General features: G+C 46.0%; 1 protein-coding gene across 1 annotated transcript in view; it reads right to left on the bottom strand.

Annotated features, from left to right (window-relative positions):
• The window catches only part of UNC13A (unc-13 homolog A), a 166,213-nt gene that overhangs the window by 97,290 nt on the left and 52,202 nt on the right, over nucleotides 1-16,721 (bottom strand). The window contains exons 11-14 of the mRNA XM_063147208.1: nucleotides 15,350-15,443; nucleotides 9,980-10,029; nucleotides 8,232-8,310; nucleotides 188-193 (exon numbers count right to left, since the gene is read on the bottom strand). Coding sequence (XP_063003278.1) covers nucleotides 188-193; nucleotides 8,232-8,310; nucleotides 9,980-10,029; nucleotides 15,350-15,443 — 229 coding nt within the window. The remainder of the gene's footprint in view (nucleotides 1-187; nucleotides 194-8,231; nucleotides 8,311-9,979; nucleotides 10,030-15,349; nucleotides 15,444-16,721) is intronic.

The raw sequence follows: 16,721 nt of genomic DNA, 5'->3' as shown, positions 1-16,721 counted from the left end.
TAATTAAACTCTGCGCTGGGCGATACAGTAACATGCTTCAGTGTTATGGGCCAGAGACTTTCTGAAAGTGGGCCAAGAGTGTGTAAAAACCAAGTCAATTTTGAACCAAGACTAGGGCGAGTTTGTACTGGGAGAAAGATCCGGGAGCCCAGGAGGACAAAAAGGTAAATTAAAAGGCAATACTCACCATAGCCTGCGAAGATTTGGTGGCCAAAAACGAGCAAGAAAGGAAGAAAGGAAAAGTTGTCAATGACTTAGAAAACAATACCTTCCAGACTTTCCCCATGACAAGAAAAAGGAGCCTAATGCTTTCCTCTAACTCAGGAGTGGGGAAGCTGGGACTCTCCAGATGTTGTTGGACTCTAACCATTTCAGTCCCAGCCAGCATGGCCCACTGGAACTACAGGCGTTGGGGTCCAACATCTGGAGTGCCAGGGATTCTCCACCCCAGTCTTAAACTTATTAAGCCCTACCTGGCTTGGACTGGATATTCTTAACTTAAAGCCCTTTCCTATCACAAATTCTCAGATTGACCAAAAGGATGAACCTCAATGCCATCATCATTAACTTAGAATCAAAAGCGTTCCTACAGACTCATAGAATCCCCCCAGGGGCATTTAAAACAATTACAGCCCAAAACAACATACTTAAATGTACAGTCCAAGATTCGTAACCCCCCCCTCCCAAGTTTGGGACCCACATGTGAGACGAAGACCCCACAACTATCCAGTCAAGGTGCCGGGGAAAGGGAGAGGCATGCAGCAACAGCATTAAGAGGAAAGAACCGGAAGCTTGGTCAAAAGGCAGACAGACGACAGCAGAAAGACGATCAAATGTAGATGTTGCAAGTAGGGCGGATAAGTCAGGAAGCTGGGATGGAGGAAGCCAAGCCTGCAGAAGACTACGAATTCTACTATACTATTCTACTATAGAATTCTACTATACTAGGTGGCTACTAGGAGCAGGGCCTTCTCCGCTGTGGCACCCCGGTTGTGGAACGAGCTCCCCAGAGAGGTCCGCCTGGCGCCTACACTGTACTGCTTTCGTCGCCAGCTGAAGACCTTTTTATTCTCTCAGTATTTTAACACTGAATTTTAACTTAAATTTAAATTTTACTGTTCTAACTCTGTATTTTAATCTTATATCAATTTTGTTGCGTGGTTTTTATCCTGGTTGTGCTTTTGATACTGTATTTTGTAATTGTGCTTTTAACCTGTTGGTTGCTTTATGATGGTTTAAATTTTTGTGAACCGCCCAGAGAGCTTCGGCTATTGGGCGGTATAGAAATGTAATAAATAAAATAAAATCAAAATAAATACGAATCGCTCAGATTTCCAGCAACGGCAAAACTAGGCCTGTGAGGATCCCAACAGATCTGTGCTTCAAATCAAGGACCCAGGAAGTGTAGTGGGTCTCCTCTCCCCAATTAATGTGCCGAGATGCCTCACGGCTCTTTAATTCCTTCAAAGAAGGTCCCCAAAGAACGACCAAGTTTCTTTGATTGCACTTGGTCAACCTAAATATTGCTCCCGAGTGAGAAACCTTAGGAACTCTAGTTCTTTGGAGGGACCGATCTCTCTCCAACACAGAATTCTTTGCAGAATTCTTAGTACCTGAATAAAACGACAATTGCCAGAGTTCCTTGATCAAGGACCAATCAAGGAGCGCTAAATGTGTGGTTCTATGGCGCTCAAGATCTCACATTGGAATCTTAGCATACATAAACAAAATTACACGTCCCACGATACCTTGATCGTACTTGGTCACCCTAATCCTAGCTCCTAGTGAGGTCCTGGTTCCTCTCTATTGGGCCCTGGCTAGGCCTCATCTAGAGTATTGCGTCCAGTTCTGGGCTCCACAATTCAAGAAGGACGCAGACAAGCTGGAGCGTGTTTAGAGGAGGGCAACCAGGATGATCAGGGGTCTGGAAACAAAGCCCCAGGAAGAGAGACTGAAACTATGATTCTATGATAGACTTCTCTTGCTTTTCACTCCCACCTTCTGGTTTGCCCTCTGATTCGGATTGTTCTCCAGCCCTGACTCCTGATTCCCAGCTCTAGATTTACTCCGTATTGCTGCCCACGACTCAGCCCTGACACAGGACTTTCCTAGCCTTGGTATACGGCACTGTCGGGGCCTTCTGTTCTCTGCCACTGAGCTATGGATGCTCTTGATTAGGGATGCGCTCCGCTTCTCTTCGGTTCAGAGAAGCAGGAGCAAGGCGGCCTAATTCGCCTCCGGAAAAGGCGGCGGCGAAGAGAGTCAGGGGGGCTGCGGATCGAGGCGAAGCGGATCGCCTCAATCCGGAGCTTCGCCTGCAGGTAAGTGGGGGGGGGGAGGGGGACTAATCTGGCGCTGCCGGCACCGCCATCCATGCGGCGGCAGCGCCAGGTAAGGGAGCAGGGAGGAGGGACACTTACCTTCCTCCGTCGTGGGCTTCAATTGAGGCCCTGGTTGAAGCCGGAAGTGAAGGCCGAGGCCTCTTCCAGCTTCAACCGGGGCCTCAATTGAAGCCCGTGACGGAGGAAGGTAAGGGGGCGGGGTGGGTGGGTGGCTTATCTTGTGCTGCCGCCGCCATCCATATAGTGACGGTGGCGAAGCCGGATCTTGCTCCACGGAGCGGAGCGGGAGACGGGCGGAGCGGCGCGAAGAGGATCAGGCCCTATCTGGATTTTCCGGATCGGGCCACGAAGCGGATTGGGGGGTCCGTGCACACCCCTACTTTTGATAAACAAATGAAATGCCTTATACAGGGTCAGACCATTGGTCTGTTTAACCCCATATTGTCTACCCTGACTGGCAATGACCCTCCCAGGTCTGTGAAGTTCTTCCCAGTCCTATGCCACAAGGTCCTTCGAAGTAGAGATTGAAGCCAAGTATTGAACCTGGGACCTTTTGCACACGAAGCATGGCCTCTGTTACTGAACTACAGTGTTCCGTGACGTTAGCGTGAAGGGGGTTTCCATAGGAAGAGCAGGCAAGGAAAACATGCAAGATATATACTATTGACTACAGCAATGTATTGAAGATACAGCTCAGAAGAAGGGTCATCTCTTGGGGAGAAGCAAGGTTTAGGAGCGTTGGTGGTGGCAAGACAAAACTGGAATAGTGACACACAGGAAGACTGACTGATGTGCCTTGCAGGGTAGGAGAACAGTGTCTTATAAAATGACAGCACCTTATGAGAACAATTTACCAATCCCCAGAGCTCTCGAAAGCTCACTGGATGGCCGGGTGACCTCAGGATGCACTGGAGTATGGGAGTTGTAGTCCAACACATTTGGAAGGCACCATGTTGGGGGAAGCTGCCCTAGGGCCTAGGAGAGGATTCAATCTCTCCCAGAGAGGGGAGAGGGCAACGCTGCTCATAATCCCTGACAATTGGCGATCCTGGCTAGGTCTGATGGGAGTTGTAGTCCAAAACATCTAGAAGGCAGCGGATTGGGGAAGCCCACTATAATGAATCAAAACAAGGTCTTTGATGCAGAACTGATATTCACCATTGGAAGACTCAATCCTGGAGCTTAATCAGTGGTAAACACAAGACTTAGGCCATTGCTAGACCTAAGGTTTATCCCTGGATCGTCCAGGGGTCAAACCTGTTCATCTAGATGACACACAGGGGATCCAGTGCTCAGGCAGGGGCAAACCCTGGATGATCCCAGGATAAACCGTAGGTCTAGCTGTGGCCAGAGATTGTCTCTGAATAGGCGCTGATAGCCACCTCCTAATCATCAAGGATTACAAGGGCAGGCTAACAATGGTATGATATTCACACCGGCATGCAGGACTCCCCCACCCAGCTTCAGTCCAAACTGGTACAGCCCAGACAAAGGTTTACCACTTGAGTGGAGAAAATACATTCTGCCCACACTCAAAGGTACTATTTCCCTTCATTCTACAACATTAAGGGAATGTCCATCACTATGGCATAGGGAAGTGGTGGAAAAAGGAACCCCTGGGTCCCTGAACAGTATTATTATTATTATTATTATTATTATTATTATTATTTTATATAGCACCATCAATGTACATGGTGCACGCTTCTTCAATGTACATGGTAACGCTTCTTCACTGGAGGCTGGATTGCAAATTTATTTTGTCCAGTGAAAATCAACCAGAGCTGTTCAGAAAAAAACACACACACAGCCCTATCTGCAAAATCCCATCTCTTTCATCCGCAGAGAGCCAGGATCTCTTCTCGATCATAGTGGAATAATGGGCTCAAGTTACAGGAAGCCAGATTCCGGCTGGACATCAGGAAAAACTTCCTGACTGTTGGAGCAGTACGACGGTGGAATCAGTTACCTAGGGAGGTTGTGGCCTCTCCCACACTAGAGGCCTTCAAGAGGCAGCTGGACAACCATCTGTCAGGGATGCTTTAGGGTGGATTCCTGCATTGAGCAGGGGGTTGGACTGGATGGCCTTAGAGGCCCCTTCCAACTCTATTATTCTATTATTCTATCATCCAGAGTTCTGTCTTCTGGTCTTGGTATGTGGTTTATTCCTCAAGCTCCCAGCTCAAGGTAAGCAAGTGGTCGAAAAAAGGTCAGCATAAAGCCCCAGTTGATGGCTGTTGTTTTGAACTACATCATTTGCCAAAACAGAGTGGAAATTCCTAGAGATATAAAAGCTCGGGGCAAAACCCCCTCCCTCTCAATGTTTCTTATTTTTCTCCGGGCTCCAAATTTTCCAAGTAAGAGAACTTCCTTGCCTGCTTTATTCCTTAACCCCTGAAGGAAGCCAATGCCCTGCACCGTATTTTGCCAATCCAGTAGAGATCCCAAGAGATCTTGTGAGATATGGGTCCTAAGACAAAGGGTCTCATAGGGTGCTCTCTCTTTAACCTCATTCTCACCAGATCACTGATGACTAGCGGAAGAGATTTACGTCCCGGTCTAATGTCAGGCATACTGTCAATACAGCGTAGAAACTTTACCGCCGCTCCCCTGAGGGATAACGCAGCCAAAACAGCGTCACAGAGAAGAAGACAGAAGAAGGAGAAGAAGAAGAAGAAAAACAAAAGCAGCTGTATTAGCAAAGCAAAGCAGAAGCATTTCCATGAGATGTGGCGTACTGGAGCCGTGATAACAGAGAACAGGGTCTTTGCCCCCCCTTCTCTTCTCAGCCTTTTTAATCCAGCTGAATTTTTGGGAGAGGGTGGAGTTAGCAAGGAAATTCTCCCAACAATTGTTTACCTGCAAAAATTATTATATCGATGCCACCACGACGGATGTTTTTTGGATTGAAAGGCAATCAGAAAATTAATCCGCTGTAGCAGCAGTGTATCCGATATCTGGTGTAAGGTAGTGACAACAGTGACTCCACACTTAAATTATTGGTTTCAGACCAGTTTTAACTGTCACGGGGCATGGCTAGACGAAAAGGGGTGAGGAGGAGGATCTCGGGATTTTATGATTTTGAGATTGTTCCCTTCGTCTACACGTGGCGCGCGGCGTCCCGGGAGGAAGAGGACGTCACGCCCGCCATTTTGGATTTTTTTTTTAAAGGAAAATGAGCGCATGAGCACTCGAACGAAACTATAAGTTTCTAAAAAAGAAAGAAAACGCCTCACGCTCCCCCCACCTTACCCCCAATGGGCACAGAGCTCCTGAAGAGCTTTATGCCCGGTTCCTGTTTACTTGCGAGGAGCCGGGGGGGGGGAAACTATGACAACGGGCCACACGTCCCATGATCTCGGCATCATCCAGAGACTGCGAGAAAAATCAAAATGGAAGGGCAGGGCGATATGCTGGGGCAAGGGAAGAATCGTCTTTCCTTGCATTTATATACCGCCCTGTGAGTCATGTGCCCTGTGATGTCATGTGCCCTGTGATGTCATGTGAATGCACAGGGACAATCCCGGGATGAGGATCAAGGGAGAGGGCCTTTTCGGTGGTGCCCCCCCCCCCACTATTTCTCTCTATTCGGCCCTGGTTAGGCCTCATCTAGAGTATTGCGTCCAGTTCTGGGCTCCACAATTCAAGAAGGACATAGACAAGCTGGAGCATGTTCAGAGGAGGGCAACCAGGGTGATCAGGGGTCTGGAAACAAAGCCCTATGAGGAGAGACTGAAAGAACTGGGCATGTTTAGCCTGGAGAAGAGAAGATGGAGGGGAGACATGAGAGCACTCTTCAAATGCTTAAAAGGTTGTCACACAGAGGAGGGCCAGGATCTCTTCTCGATCCTCCCAGAGTGCAGGACACGGAATAACGGGCTCAAGATAAAGGAAGCCAGATTCCAGCTGGACATCAGGAAAAACTTCCTGACTGTTAGAGCAGTACAACAATGGAATCAGTTACCTAGGGAGGTTGTGGGCTCTCCCACAACTAGAGGCCTTCAAGAGGCAGCTGGACAACCATCTGTCAGGGATGCTTTAGGGTGGATTCCTGCATTGAGCAGGGGGTTGGACTGGATGGCCTTGTAGGCCCCTTCCAACTCTGCTATTCTATGATTCTATGACTGTGGAATAATCTCCCCGATGAGGCTCACCTGGCGCTAAAACTGTTATCTTTCAGGCGCCAGGTCAAGACTTTTCTCTTCTCCCAGGCATTTAACAGCATTTAACAACGCTAAGTTTTTTTTCTAACGGACCCCAGAACTGTTGTTTTTAAATGGATACTGTTGTTTTTATACTGTTGTTTTTATGTTTTTGATGGTTTTTAAATTTTGTATACTTTTTTTTTTAATGTTTACTGTGTTTAACTTTTGTAAACCGCCCAGAGAGCTTCAGCTATGGGGCGGGATATAAATGTAATAAATAAATAAATATCGCCGCATCTAGACATGCCCATGGTCTCTCCGGGAGGCTTCTGAGAATTGTACTTTGGTGCAGAGGCTGAGACTTCTGTTTAACGCTTAATATACAATTAATAGTTAATATTAAGTATTTTAATAGTTTGAGGATTCAAACATTATTTTCCTTTCAGCAACCTCTCTAAGCAGGGCTGCCCGTATAATTAGCCAGAGTGAGATTTGCCTCAGATTTTGGTTCTCAGGAAAGCGCAGCAAATCGTTAGTTATTTAACTTATTTTTGTTGCATCTTTACCTATGAGGGAAGGGGATAAATGCTTGCGGTGTTTTCTGCCTCAGGCGCCAAAAGAACTTGACAGGCTTACGTACAAATGGTGCACGGAAGGAGACCGTTTGCTGCTTTGCCTCAGGCGGCAAAGTCTCTTGGGCCGGCCCTGCCTGTAAGGACAGGCAGGAAACTTGTGGGCCGCGAGCTGTTGTTGGACTCCAACTCCCATCATCCCTGACAGTTGGCCATGCGGACTGGAGATTATGGGGGTTGTAGTCCAATACTGTGAAGGCAACCAGGTTGGAGAAAGCTGTTATAAGCTCTTAGGGGAATAAGCAAATCAATGTGGTGTAGCGGCTAAGGCCTTAGCTAGACCTAAGGTTTATCCCAGGATCATGCCTGCCTGCTCCTGGGGTCCCTTGTGTGTCATTTACATGAACAGGGATGACCCCAGGACGATCCCGGGATAAACCTTAGGTCTAGCTAAGGCCTAAGATGTTGGACTGGGAGTCGGGAGTTCCGGGTTCTAGTCCCCACTCAGCCATGGAAGCTCACTTGGAGACTTTGGGCCAGTCACAGACTCTCAGCCCGACCTACCTCACAGGGTTGTTGTTGTGAGGATAACATGGAGAGGAGGAGGGTTATGAATGCCACCTTGGGTTCCTCGGAGGAAAAAAGACTAAATATAAATGTAATAAATAAATAAATAAATAAATAAATAAATAAATCCCCATCAATCCCCTACACATACTGTAGGTGCAATGAGTAGAATTCTTATATACCTAAGGCTACTTACAGTACAACCGTATGCATGTCTAGACAGACTTAAGTATTAGTTCTCCGGGATAACTATTAGTAAGTTTGCGGTTGAGTGAGGATTTGAGCTATGGTGGTTTTCAGCTCACACTCTTAGCCACTAAGTTACACCAGATCTCAGGATATAAAATATTGAGTGCACGCCATCCCGTTACATAAATGTCAGATTCGGATTCAGTTTCTGCTTGTTGAAAAATCATTGGTTGAGCAATAGCCACGGAGGGCGAGGGGGGTCGGGGAGAAAGGGGTCAGTTAAAAGAGGGAAGGTATATCCCCTCCTTCCATTAACCCGGCTCCAGAAGGACACGTAGCGGAATTCCTGCGGTTCCAGAGCAGATGTAGCCAACGGCTGCCGGGGAGAAAGAAAAGAAAAACGTTAAGCGAAACCTCACCAAATCACTAACTAGAGGGATTGGTTTTCTTTTGCGAATATCAGGCATACTATCAATTATGATCAACCCGCCACCAGGCCTGGAAAAAAGAAAGAAAGACAAAGACAGTCAGAGAACGCGTGAGGGAGAAGGGGAAGGAAAAGCTGGACAGGGGAGCTGAAAAAAGGGACAGAGGCACAGGGTAGGACTGGGTGGGAGAAGAGACACATGGGGCAGCAGCCAACGCTGCCGCCGGGCCAGCAGAAGCGAATGCCAGTGAAGGAAGAGCTAGGGTTTCCAGAATCAGGGCTTCCAGAATGGGACAAGTCAGCGGAGCCTGCAGAAGGGACCTTTGCTGACTTGACTGATTCCAGCAGAGTTAATTTGGGCTGGTTACCAGGGCTGAGCTAGCAAGCACTGGCTACCCATTGCGGAGGGCTTCACTTCGGCGAGCGCAACGCATCCGGGAGTGGTGGATTGCCAGCAGTGGATGCTGCCATACACCGAGGGTTTGCTCTGGAAGAAGATGGGTCTGGAAACAAAGCCCTATGAGGAGAGACTGAAAGAACTGGGGCTGCTTAGCCTGGAGAAGAGAAGATTGAGGGGAGACATGAGAGCACTCTTCAAATACTTGAAAGGTTGTCACACAGAGGAGGGCCAGGATCTCTTCTCGATCCTCCCAGAGTGCAGGACACGGAATAATGGGCTCAAGTTACAGGAAGCCAGATTCTGGCTGGACATCAGGAAAAACTTCCTGACTGTTAGAGCAGTATGACAATGGAACCAATGACCTAGGGAGGTCGTGGCCATTCCCACACTAGAAGCATTCAAGATGCAGCTGGACAGCCATCTGTCAGGGATACTTTGAGGTGGATTCCTGCATTGAGCAGGGGGTTGGACTTGATGGCCTTAGAGGCCCCTTCCAACTCTACTATTCTATGATTCTATGGCAAATTTGGGCATTTGATGGGGCAGCTACACAGGGCTTACCACTGCCTCAGCATAACCCCAATTCTCCCTGTGCATAGAAACGGCCAGAGGGAGAGGGAGAGAATTCTGATTTTGCGTGCGCCACATCTTCCAGGTTGATGGAGTCCCTTTCCCCAAATCCTAAAGCTATCTGGCATTGCGATGGATAATTTTTAAGAGGGTTGAAAAACCTGACACAATGACAGACAACACGCTAAACCATACTGCTTAACCACAAAATGGTTAACGGAATGCTTAACCATGGTTCACAGTGTCATTAATTAATTAAATGAATTTTTTAATTCAAGAGGCAGCTGGACAACCACCTGTCAGGGATGCTTTAGGGTGGATTCCTGGATTGAGCAGGGGGTTGGACTCGATGGCCTTGTAGGCCCCTTCCAACTCTGCTATTCTATGATTCGCTAACAGGAACAAAATTCTCATACATCCCTCATAAAATTTGGCTAAAGATGCACGCTATCTATCAGATCCTGTCAAAAGTTGACTACGACGGCATGCCAACTATCAGATTCTATCTAATGCCAAACAGTTATGTTTCAAATCCGGTCAAAATTTTTGAGAACTACTGCAATACCAGCTGTAAAATACAGTCAAATATTGACTGCTGTATGTCATGATGAAAGAATATCCGTGCACATTTTTAAAGTGTACTCATTTTGAAATGCACACATTTTTGAAATGTAATGCACATTGCAATGTCTGGAAGGTGTGAACTGGGTAAAATCCTGATGAGAAACAAACCGAAACTAATTTCTCATACATCTGTATCTGTAACTCACCCGCCTTTAAACCACAGGGATTTTGATTCTCCAAATCCTTCACCTCGAGCCTGCAAAAAATCGAAAGTGCCAAAGTTAGTTGAGCGCCCCTTGACAAGGTGTTGCACCCAAGCGGCCCCACCGGAGCCCCATAAAAGTAGAAAAGAGAGACTGGAATATTTCCTTTCTCTAAACCTAGCAGTACATTATATTAACCACGTCACAAATTATTAAACGGCTGAGCCAAAACGTTTCCAGGCAAATAAATAAATAAATAAATAAAAATGCTGCCCCCGTTTGCATCGGGCAAAATTGGAAGCGTCATTTTGGCAGTTTTCAGGGAGGTGGAAAAAGGCAAAACCTGTTTGTTGTAAAAGCCAGGCTCTAACTGCTGAAAATTCTCATTCTCTGTGTATTTGTCCCTGTTTGGGAAATTTGCATAGAAAGATGGAGGGGGTCATATATAGCCACTCGCCCATTTTTCTCCATCCCTTGCTGATCTCTTTTTACACGCAGAGATGTTTCATAAGGCTTAAAATGCGAGAGAAACAGGGATAATTCACTTTTTAAAAAGGGATTATGTCCATAGCTAGACAGAGTTTTATCCTTGGGAAAACCCCAGGATCGTCCTTGTGTGTCCACACGACGCACAGGGGATCCCGGGATCAGGAAGGGATGATTCCTCCCTTGCCCCAGGATATAGCTCTCCCCTTTCCAGGCTGAGCCCGAGACCGCGGAACGTGCGGCCGGGTGCCGCGGATTGACCCGGCTCCGCGCAATTCCTCGCGAGGAGCCACGCACGGGGCGCAGCACTGCGCCCATTGGGGGTAGGGTGGGGGAAGTGGGGAAAATAATTTAAATTTTAAAAAATTACTTACCTTTTGCGCACAAGCGTTTGTGCGCTGCTGCCCCTTTAAAAATTAAAAAATGGCGGGCGCGACGCCTCTCCTTCTGAGGTCGTCACGCATCGCGTGTAAACAGAGGAGGGGTGTTGTGTTAAACACAACGCGAAAGCTTCCCTCCTCCGTCGCGGGATAACAGGTAAGGTCTAGCTAAGGCCTATGTTTGTTGAATAACTTGACAGGCAGGAGTTTTTCCTGCCGTACCTGGAGATTGAACCTGGAACCTTCTGCGTGCAAAACAGAAGCCTGTACCACATTATGAGAGGGTCATTACTGTGTTCAGTTTCAGGGAATGGGTGGAACTGGTGTGGTTTCAAAATCAGTTTTCCAATTTCCTGAAAGTTTTCTTCCCCCCATGAAAGTGGCTTCTGTTTTGCTGCCTCCTTATCAAAGCATTTTATCTTTCATTTTAAATTTATTTGGGTGGCATTTTTGAGCTTGCCTAATTACTGGGAGGTGGTTGAGGGTACTGTGTTTGCGTTTTCTTTATAATGTACATTTTCCCATCAGTTTGTAGCTTCTCAACAGTTTTGCACTTCCAAATCTGAAATAATAATAATAACAATAACAATAATAATAATAATAATAACACAATTTATTTTTTACCCACCTCTCCGTTTGGATCGAGGTGGGGAACGAGAAAAAGTATAAAATACAAAAAACTGAATTTAAAACATAGTATACTTTATTAAAACATCCTTAAAATTCCTATAAACATCCTGAAATTCCACTGGATAGGCCTGCTGGAATAGTTCAGTCTTTATAGCTTTTGTGTTGGACCCCTCGATCCAGAGGAAGAAGCAGGTAACAAACAAATAAATATTATTATTATTATTATTTGCTGATAGACTGTTAAGCTGACGAGTCTCCTCTGGCAGGCCATTCCACAGTCTGGGAGCAGCAGAAGAGAAGGTCCTCTGGGTAATACCTGTCAGCCTAATTTTGGCTGGCTGGAGTAAATTCTTCCCAGAGGACCTGAATGTGTGGGGTGGATTGTACGGGAGAAGGTGATCCCGCAGGTAGCCTGGACTCAAACTATGTAGGTCTTTAAAGGTGATAACCTTTAACCTTTAAAGTTGATGACCTACACTTCATACTTCGCCCGGAAACTAATTGGCAGGCAGTGAAGAGATTTTAAGACTGGTGTGATGTGGTCTCCCCTAGGTGTACCAGTGACCAGCCTGGCTGCCATATTTTGAACTAGTTGAAGTTTCCGGACTAGGCACAAAGGTAGCCCTACGTAGAGCGCATTGCAGAAGTCGAGCCTCAAAGTTACCAGCGCGAGCATGACCGTCTTTAGGTCTTCTGACTCCAGGAAGGGGCGCAGCTGGCGTATCAGCTGAAGTTGTACGACAATGGAACCAGTGACCTAGGGAGGTCGTGGGCTCTCCCACACTAGAGGCCTTCAAGAGGCAGCTGGACAACCATCTGAAAGGGTTGCTTTAAGGCGGATTCCTGCATTGAGCAGTGGGTTGGACTTGATGGCCTTTTAGGCCCCTTCCAACTTTGCTATTCTATGACTCTGTGATTCTATGAAGTTGATAGTAAGCACTCCTGGCTGTCGCATCTGAGCTGTCATTTGGAGTGACGGATCCAGAAGCACCCCCAAGCTACGAACGCAGTCTCTCATGGAGAGTGTAACCCCCTCCAGAACCGGTTGACACACCTCCAAACCCAGGTTGTGGGAGAAATTGCCTTATAATGACTTTGCCTGGGCTTTAACTGAAGTGCAGTAAGCTGAGGAGGCTACAGGTTGCTAGAACCTGTACAACGAACAACAGAACACTCACACACACTGCTCAACCACCTCATAAGTAAGGTAATTACAAGAGTTCTGAACCCAACCCAGGATCGTGTGTTTCTTCTTTGAATTCCCTTTTGGAGGGCATTTCTTTTCCTTCTAGCAGGTGACAGCTGCATTCCCTTACCTGCGTTCATACGCCAACCCAGACACAGAGGCACGCGGAGACAAAATTGTGGTGATTCTGAGCAACTGAAAAGTGGAGATTGGGAAGGGGCGTCGCAGGAAGGGCAGCATTGGGGCCAAAAGAAAATGAGCAAAGATGGCGGGTGGAGTCTAAAAACAAAACGAAACAAAAATTATAGACGGTCAACTGAGTTAACAGGGGAGGGGGCCAAAAGGGAAAGGGGGCAGCAGGTCAGGTGGTAGGCAGATGCAAACTCAAGTCAGCGCCAATATAACAATAACTCTGATGGGATGGAGATGGTTGGGGGAGGTAGATGCACCACAGGCAGAAATCCAACAGATGGAGTTTCTCCCACTTTAAGAGGATCATCAGATGGGGGTGGGATTGCGTTTCCCTCCTGTCGCTTTGCTTCCTGCTTCTGTCCCACAGTAGGGATGAGCAGCTTCCTCTTTCTTCATAGGGGGAAGGAAGAGGACGCAGCATTGACCACGTAGCCCATCCAGTAGGCGTTCTTTATGGCGCAACCTCTCCTGCACACGGCAGGGAATGCCGCCAGTTAGTGTTACAGCCGGAAGAATCGGATTTTGAAGGTTGGAATCTGAGCGTGAAAAATAACAGAAGGAGCGGGAGAAGCCGGGGAGGAAGGCTGCATCGTCAACATATCCCGCACAGATCCGTGAATTGCCCATCACGAGTGTGCTATAGAGTGCTCGTCCGATGACGTGGTCAGTATAGAGTTGTGGCAACAGGAGGGAAGGGGTTAGGCCTTGGATTGAGCGATGGGTTGGACTCGATGGCCTTATAGGCCCCTTCCAACTCTACTATGATTCTATGATCTTATGGCTGACTCATTAGTAGCGAGCTGAGTTATGGAGAAGCACCTTATATGTAGTTTTTTTTTGTTAGGAAGTGCTTTTTTGTGGCAAAGGAAAGGGTGAAATATCAAAGGGTACACAGGAAGAGACCCCAAGATATGGTCAGACTTTGGATCATGCGAGAACAACTCAGGCGACAGTTGCACTACCAATCAAATCTGCAATTCGATTAAGTTAACTTTCTTCGATTCTAAGACACACTTTTCCCCCCATATAAACATCTCTAAAAATGGGGTGCGTCTTAGAATCGCGGGTGTGTCTTAGGGTTCCCCCCCCCTGTTGGCGGTACTGAAATTAGCGTGCGTCTTACAATCGATGGCGACTTACAATTGAAGAAATGCGGTATAATAATTTCCCCTAAAGAACCATGGGAATCGTAGTCGTGTGCGTGTATGTGTGTGTGTTTGTGTGCAAACGGAGGGTGTACTAACTGGTAAAACACCTCACAAAACTAAGGTTGACATAACCATATATAAATCAAATCAAGCTAGCTTTTTTGCGGGGAGGAGTATTAACAATGTACATGTATATCAGTGATGCACCATACAAAAGTCCCTGATGCCATCGTGACAGAAATGCTTTCTTCTTCTTCTATTATTATTATTATTATTATTATTATTATTATTATTATTATTATTATTGTTTTGCACTGTTTTATGAAGGCAAGCGTGACTAAGTTTGTGTGTGAGATACTGAAGCAACTCAAAGCTGAGGCTTCAGCTGTATAATAGTACATGTACATTGATGGTGCTATATAAATAAATAATAATAATAATAATAATAATAATAGTAATAATAATGGAATAACAGGGGGATTTATGAGGCATCAATTCTATTTCAAAAAGAATATCAAGTACTTCAGAACTCCAGAATCTATTAAAGAGAGCCAGTGTGGTGTAGTGGCTAAGGTGTCAGACTGGGAGTCGGGAGATCCAGGTTCGAGTCCCCCCTCGGCCATGGAAACCCACTGGGTGACTTTGGGCCGGTCACAGACTCTCAGCCCACCCCACCTCACAGGGTTGTTGTTGTGAGGATAACATGGAGAGGAGGAGGATTAGGTAGGCCGCCTTGGGTTCCATGGAGGGAAAAAAAGGCGGGATATGAATGCAATAATAAATAAAAATAAATAAATAAATACACACACATATACAAATATAACAGAAGCTTAGATGAGAGAGAGGTGGATGGAAAAATATTGTCGTATTTTGATGTTATTAATGAATTTTGGGTTTTGCCTGTGAGCCATCATGGTTGCTTTGGCGTCCTGAAAGGTGGAACAGAAATAAGAGCCAGTGTGGTGTGGTGGCTAGAGTGTTGGATTGGAAGTTGGGAGACCCAGGTTCAAGTCCCCACTCGGCCATGGAAACCCACTGGGTGACTTTGGGCCGGTCACAGACTCTAAGCCCCACCCACCTCACAGGGTTGTTGTTGTGAGGAAAACATGGAGAAGAGGATTATGTTCCTTTGGGTTCCTTGGAGGAAAAAAGGCGGGATATAAATGTAATAAAATAAATAAATAATAAATCTCAGATGAGAACTTCTGAAGCATCCCTAGAAGAAGAGGGATCAATGAAGCAGGGAAAGGAGGTGATGCTTCACAATCTGGGATATGAGCCCAAATCGCCCCCATTTGAATTTTTCAAAGGTGGCCCACGTGTGTGAGTGACCGCCGGAGAAGATACTCGCCTCTTGGAGTTGCATGCAGACCTTATTGAATGCCCGTAGCCAGTTGGCCTTCGCCCTCACTTTGGGGTCTACCACCTCGACTTCCGCTCTCTCCCTATAAAGAGAATGCAGAGGTAAAGTGATATAGATAGATATATGTATAAATATAGATATATAGATATATGAGGCTCCTGCCAAGGCAGTAACACTAAATAGTTATTCAAGAAGCCACACTGTATTTAAACACTCAAGGAATATAATGAATGAATGAATGGTTTATTTGTTTATAGCACAAAGACCATTACAAAATACAGAATTGCTCACATATAGCAACACACATTATTTAAAATATTCAAAATATTTGCGCTACAATCCTTTCTCAACCAAGGAGTCAGTCAGTGGGTCACTCTAGGGGTGCTCCATTTGTCTGCAGCACCCACCCTTTGCTGTCATAATGGTAACATACATGCCAAAGTCACAAGGATAATTTCAGTGATTACATTATAACCTAAAATGCTGGCAGTCAATATCTGGCACTATCAGATAGGTGGGATGTCTGATGATAGTTTATACAAAACTATTAAATCAAATGGTTTATTAACTATTTAATTAAATCAAATTTTCTTCTGCTGCCCCTTACGCCTGGAACGCTCTTCCAGAACATCTGAGATCCACAAGTTCAATCGCAGCTTTTAAAGCTCAGCTAAAAACTTTTCTTTTTCCTAAAGCTTTTGAAACCTGATGCTGTTTGGACTTTATACTGTTAGTTTTACCCTACCCAGTGCCTGTTTTCACTTCCCTGTGCCTGTTTGCATTCTCTTCCCCTCCTTATTGTTTTACTATGATTTTATTAGAATGTAAGCCTATGCGGCAGGGTCTTGCTATTTACTGTTTTACTCTGTACAGCACCATGTACATTGATGGTGCTATATAAATAAATAAATAAATAAATAATGGTCCCCCTTACAATCTACGCAGACTTTGTAGTTATTTCTGATTTTTTTGGGCTGCAGCCGCAAACTTTGCTACCTTAATTGTGATTGCTTTACTATGGTCCGCCAGCAGATCGCAGATAATGTCTCTAGTGTGCCAACCCGCCCTTGCTAACAATAGTTCCTTTATAAAACGCTCCCTGATTTCTTTGTACAGAGAGCAACGCAGAAGATAATGCGCTAGGTCTTCGATCTCCCCCGAACCACAAAAACAGATCTGGGCATGGGGGACTTTTTTATACTTCCCCTCCAAGAAGGCAGAGGGCATTGTCTGAAAACGAAGGGCAGTAAAGGCCTTTCTTAGGGCAGGAAACGATAGGTCAAGCAAATATTGTGAAAAGTACTGTTCTTTCTTAATAAGACTAAACCATGGAGCGAAGGCCTGTAATTGACTAGCTATT

This window comes from Elgaria multicarinata, chromosome 23, assembly GCF_023053635.1.
Source record: "Elgaria multicarinata webbii isolate HBS135686 ecotype San Diego chromosome 23, rElgMul1.1.pri, whole genome shotgun sequence".
NCBI classification, from domain to species: Eukaryota; Metazoa; Chordata; class Lepidosauria; order Squamata; family Anguidae; genus Elgaria; species Elgaria multicarinata.
This window is presented reverse-complemented; position numbering and strand designations above follow the sequence as displayed.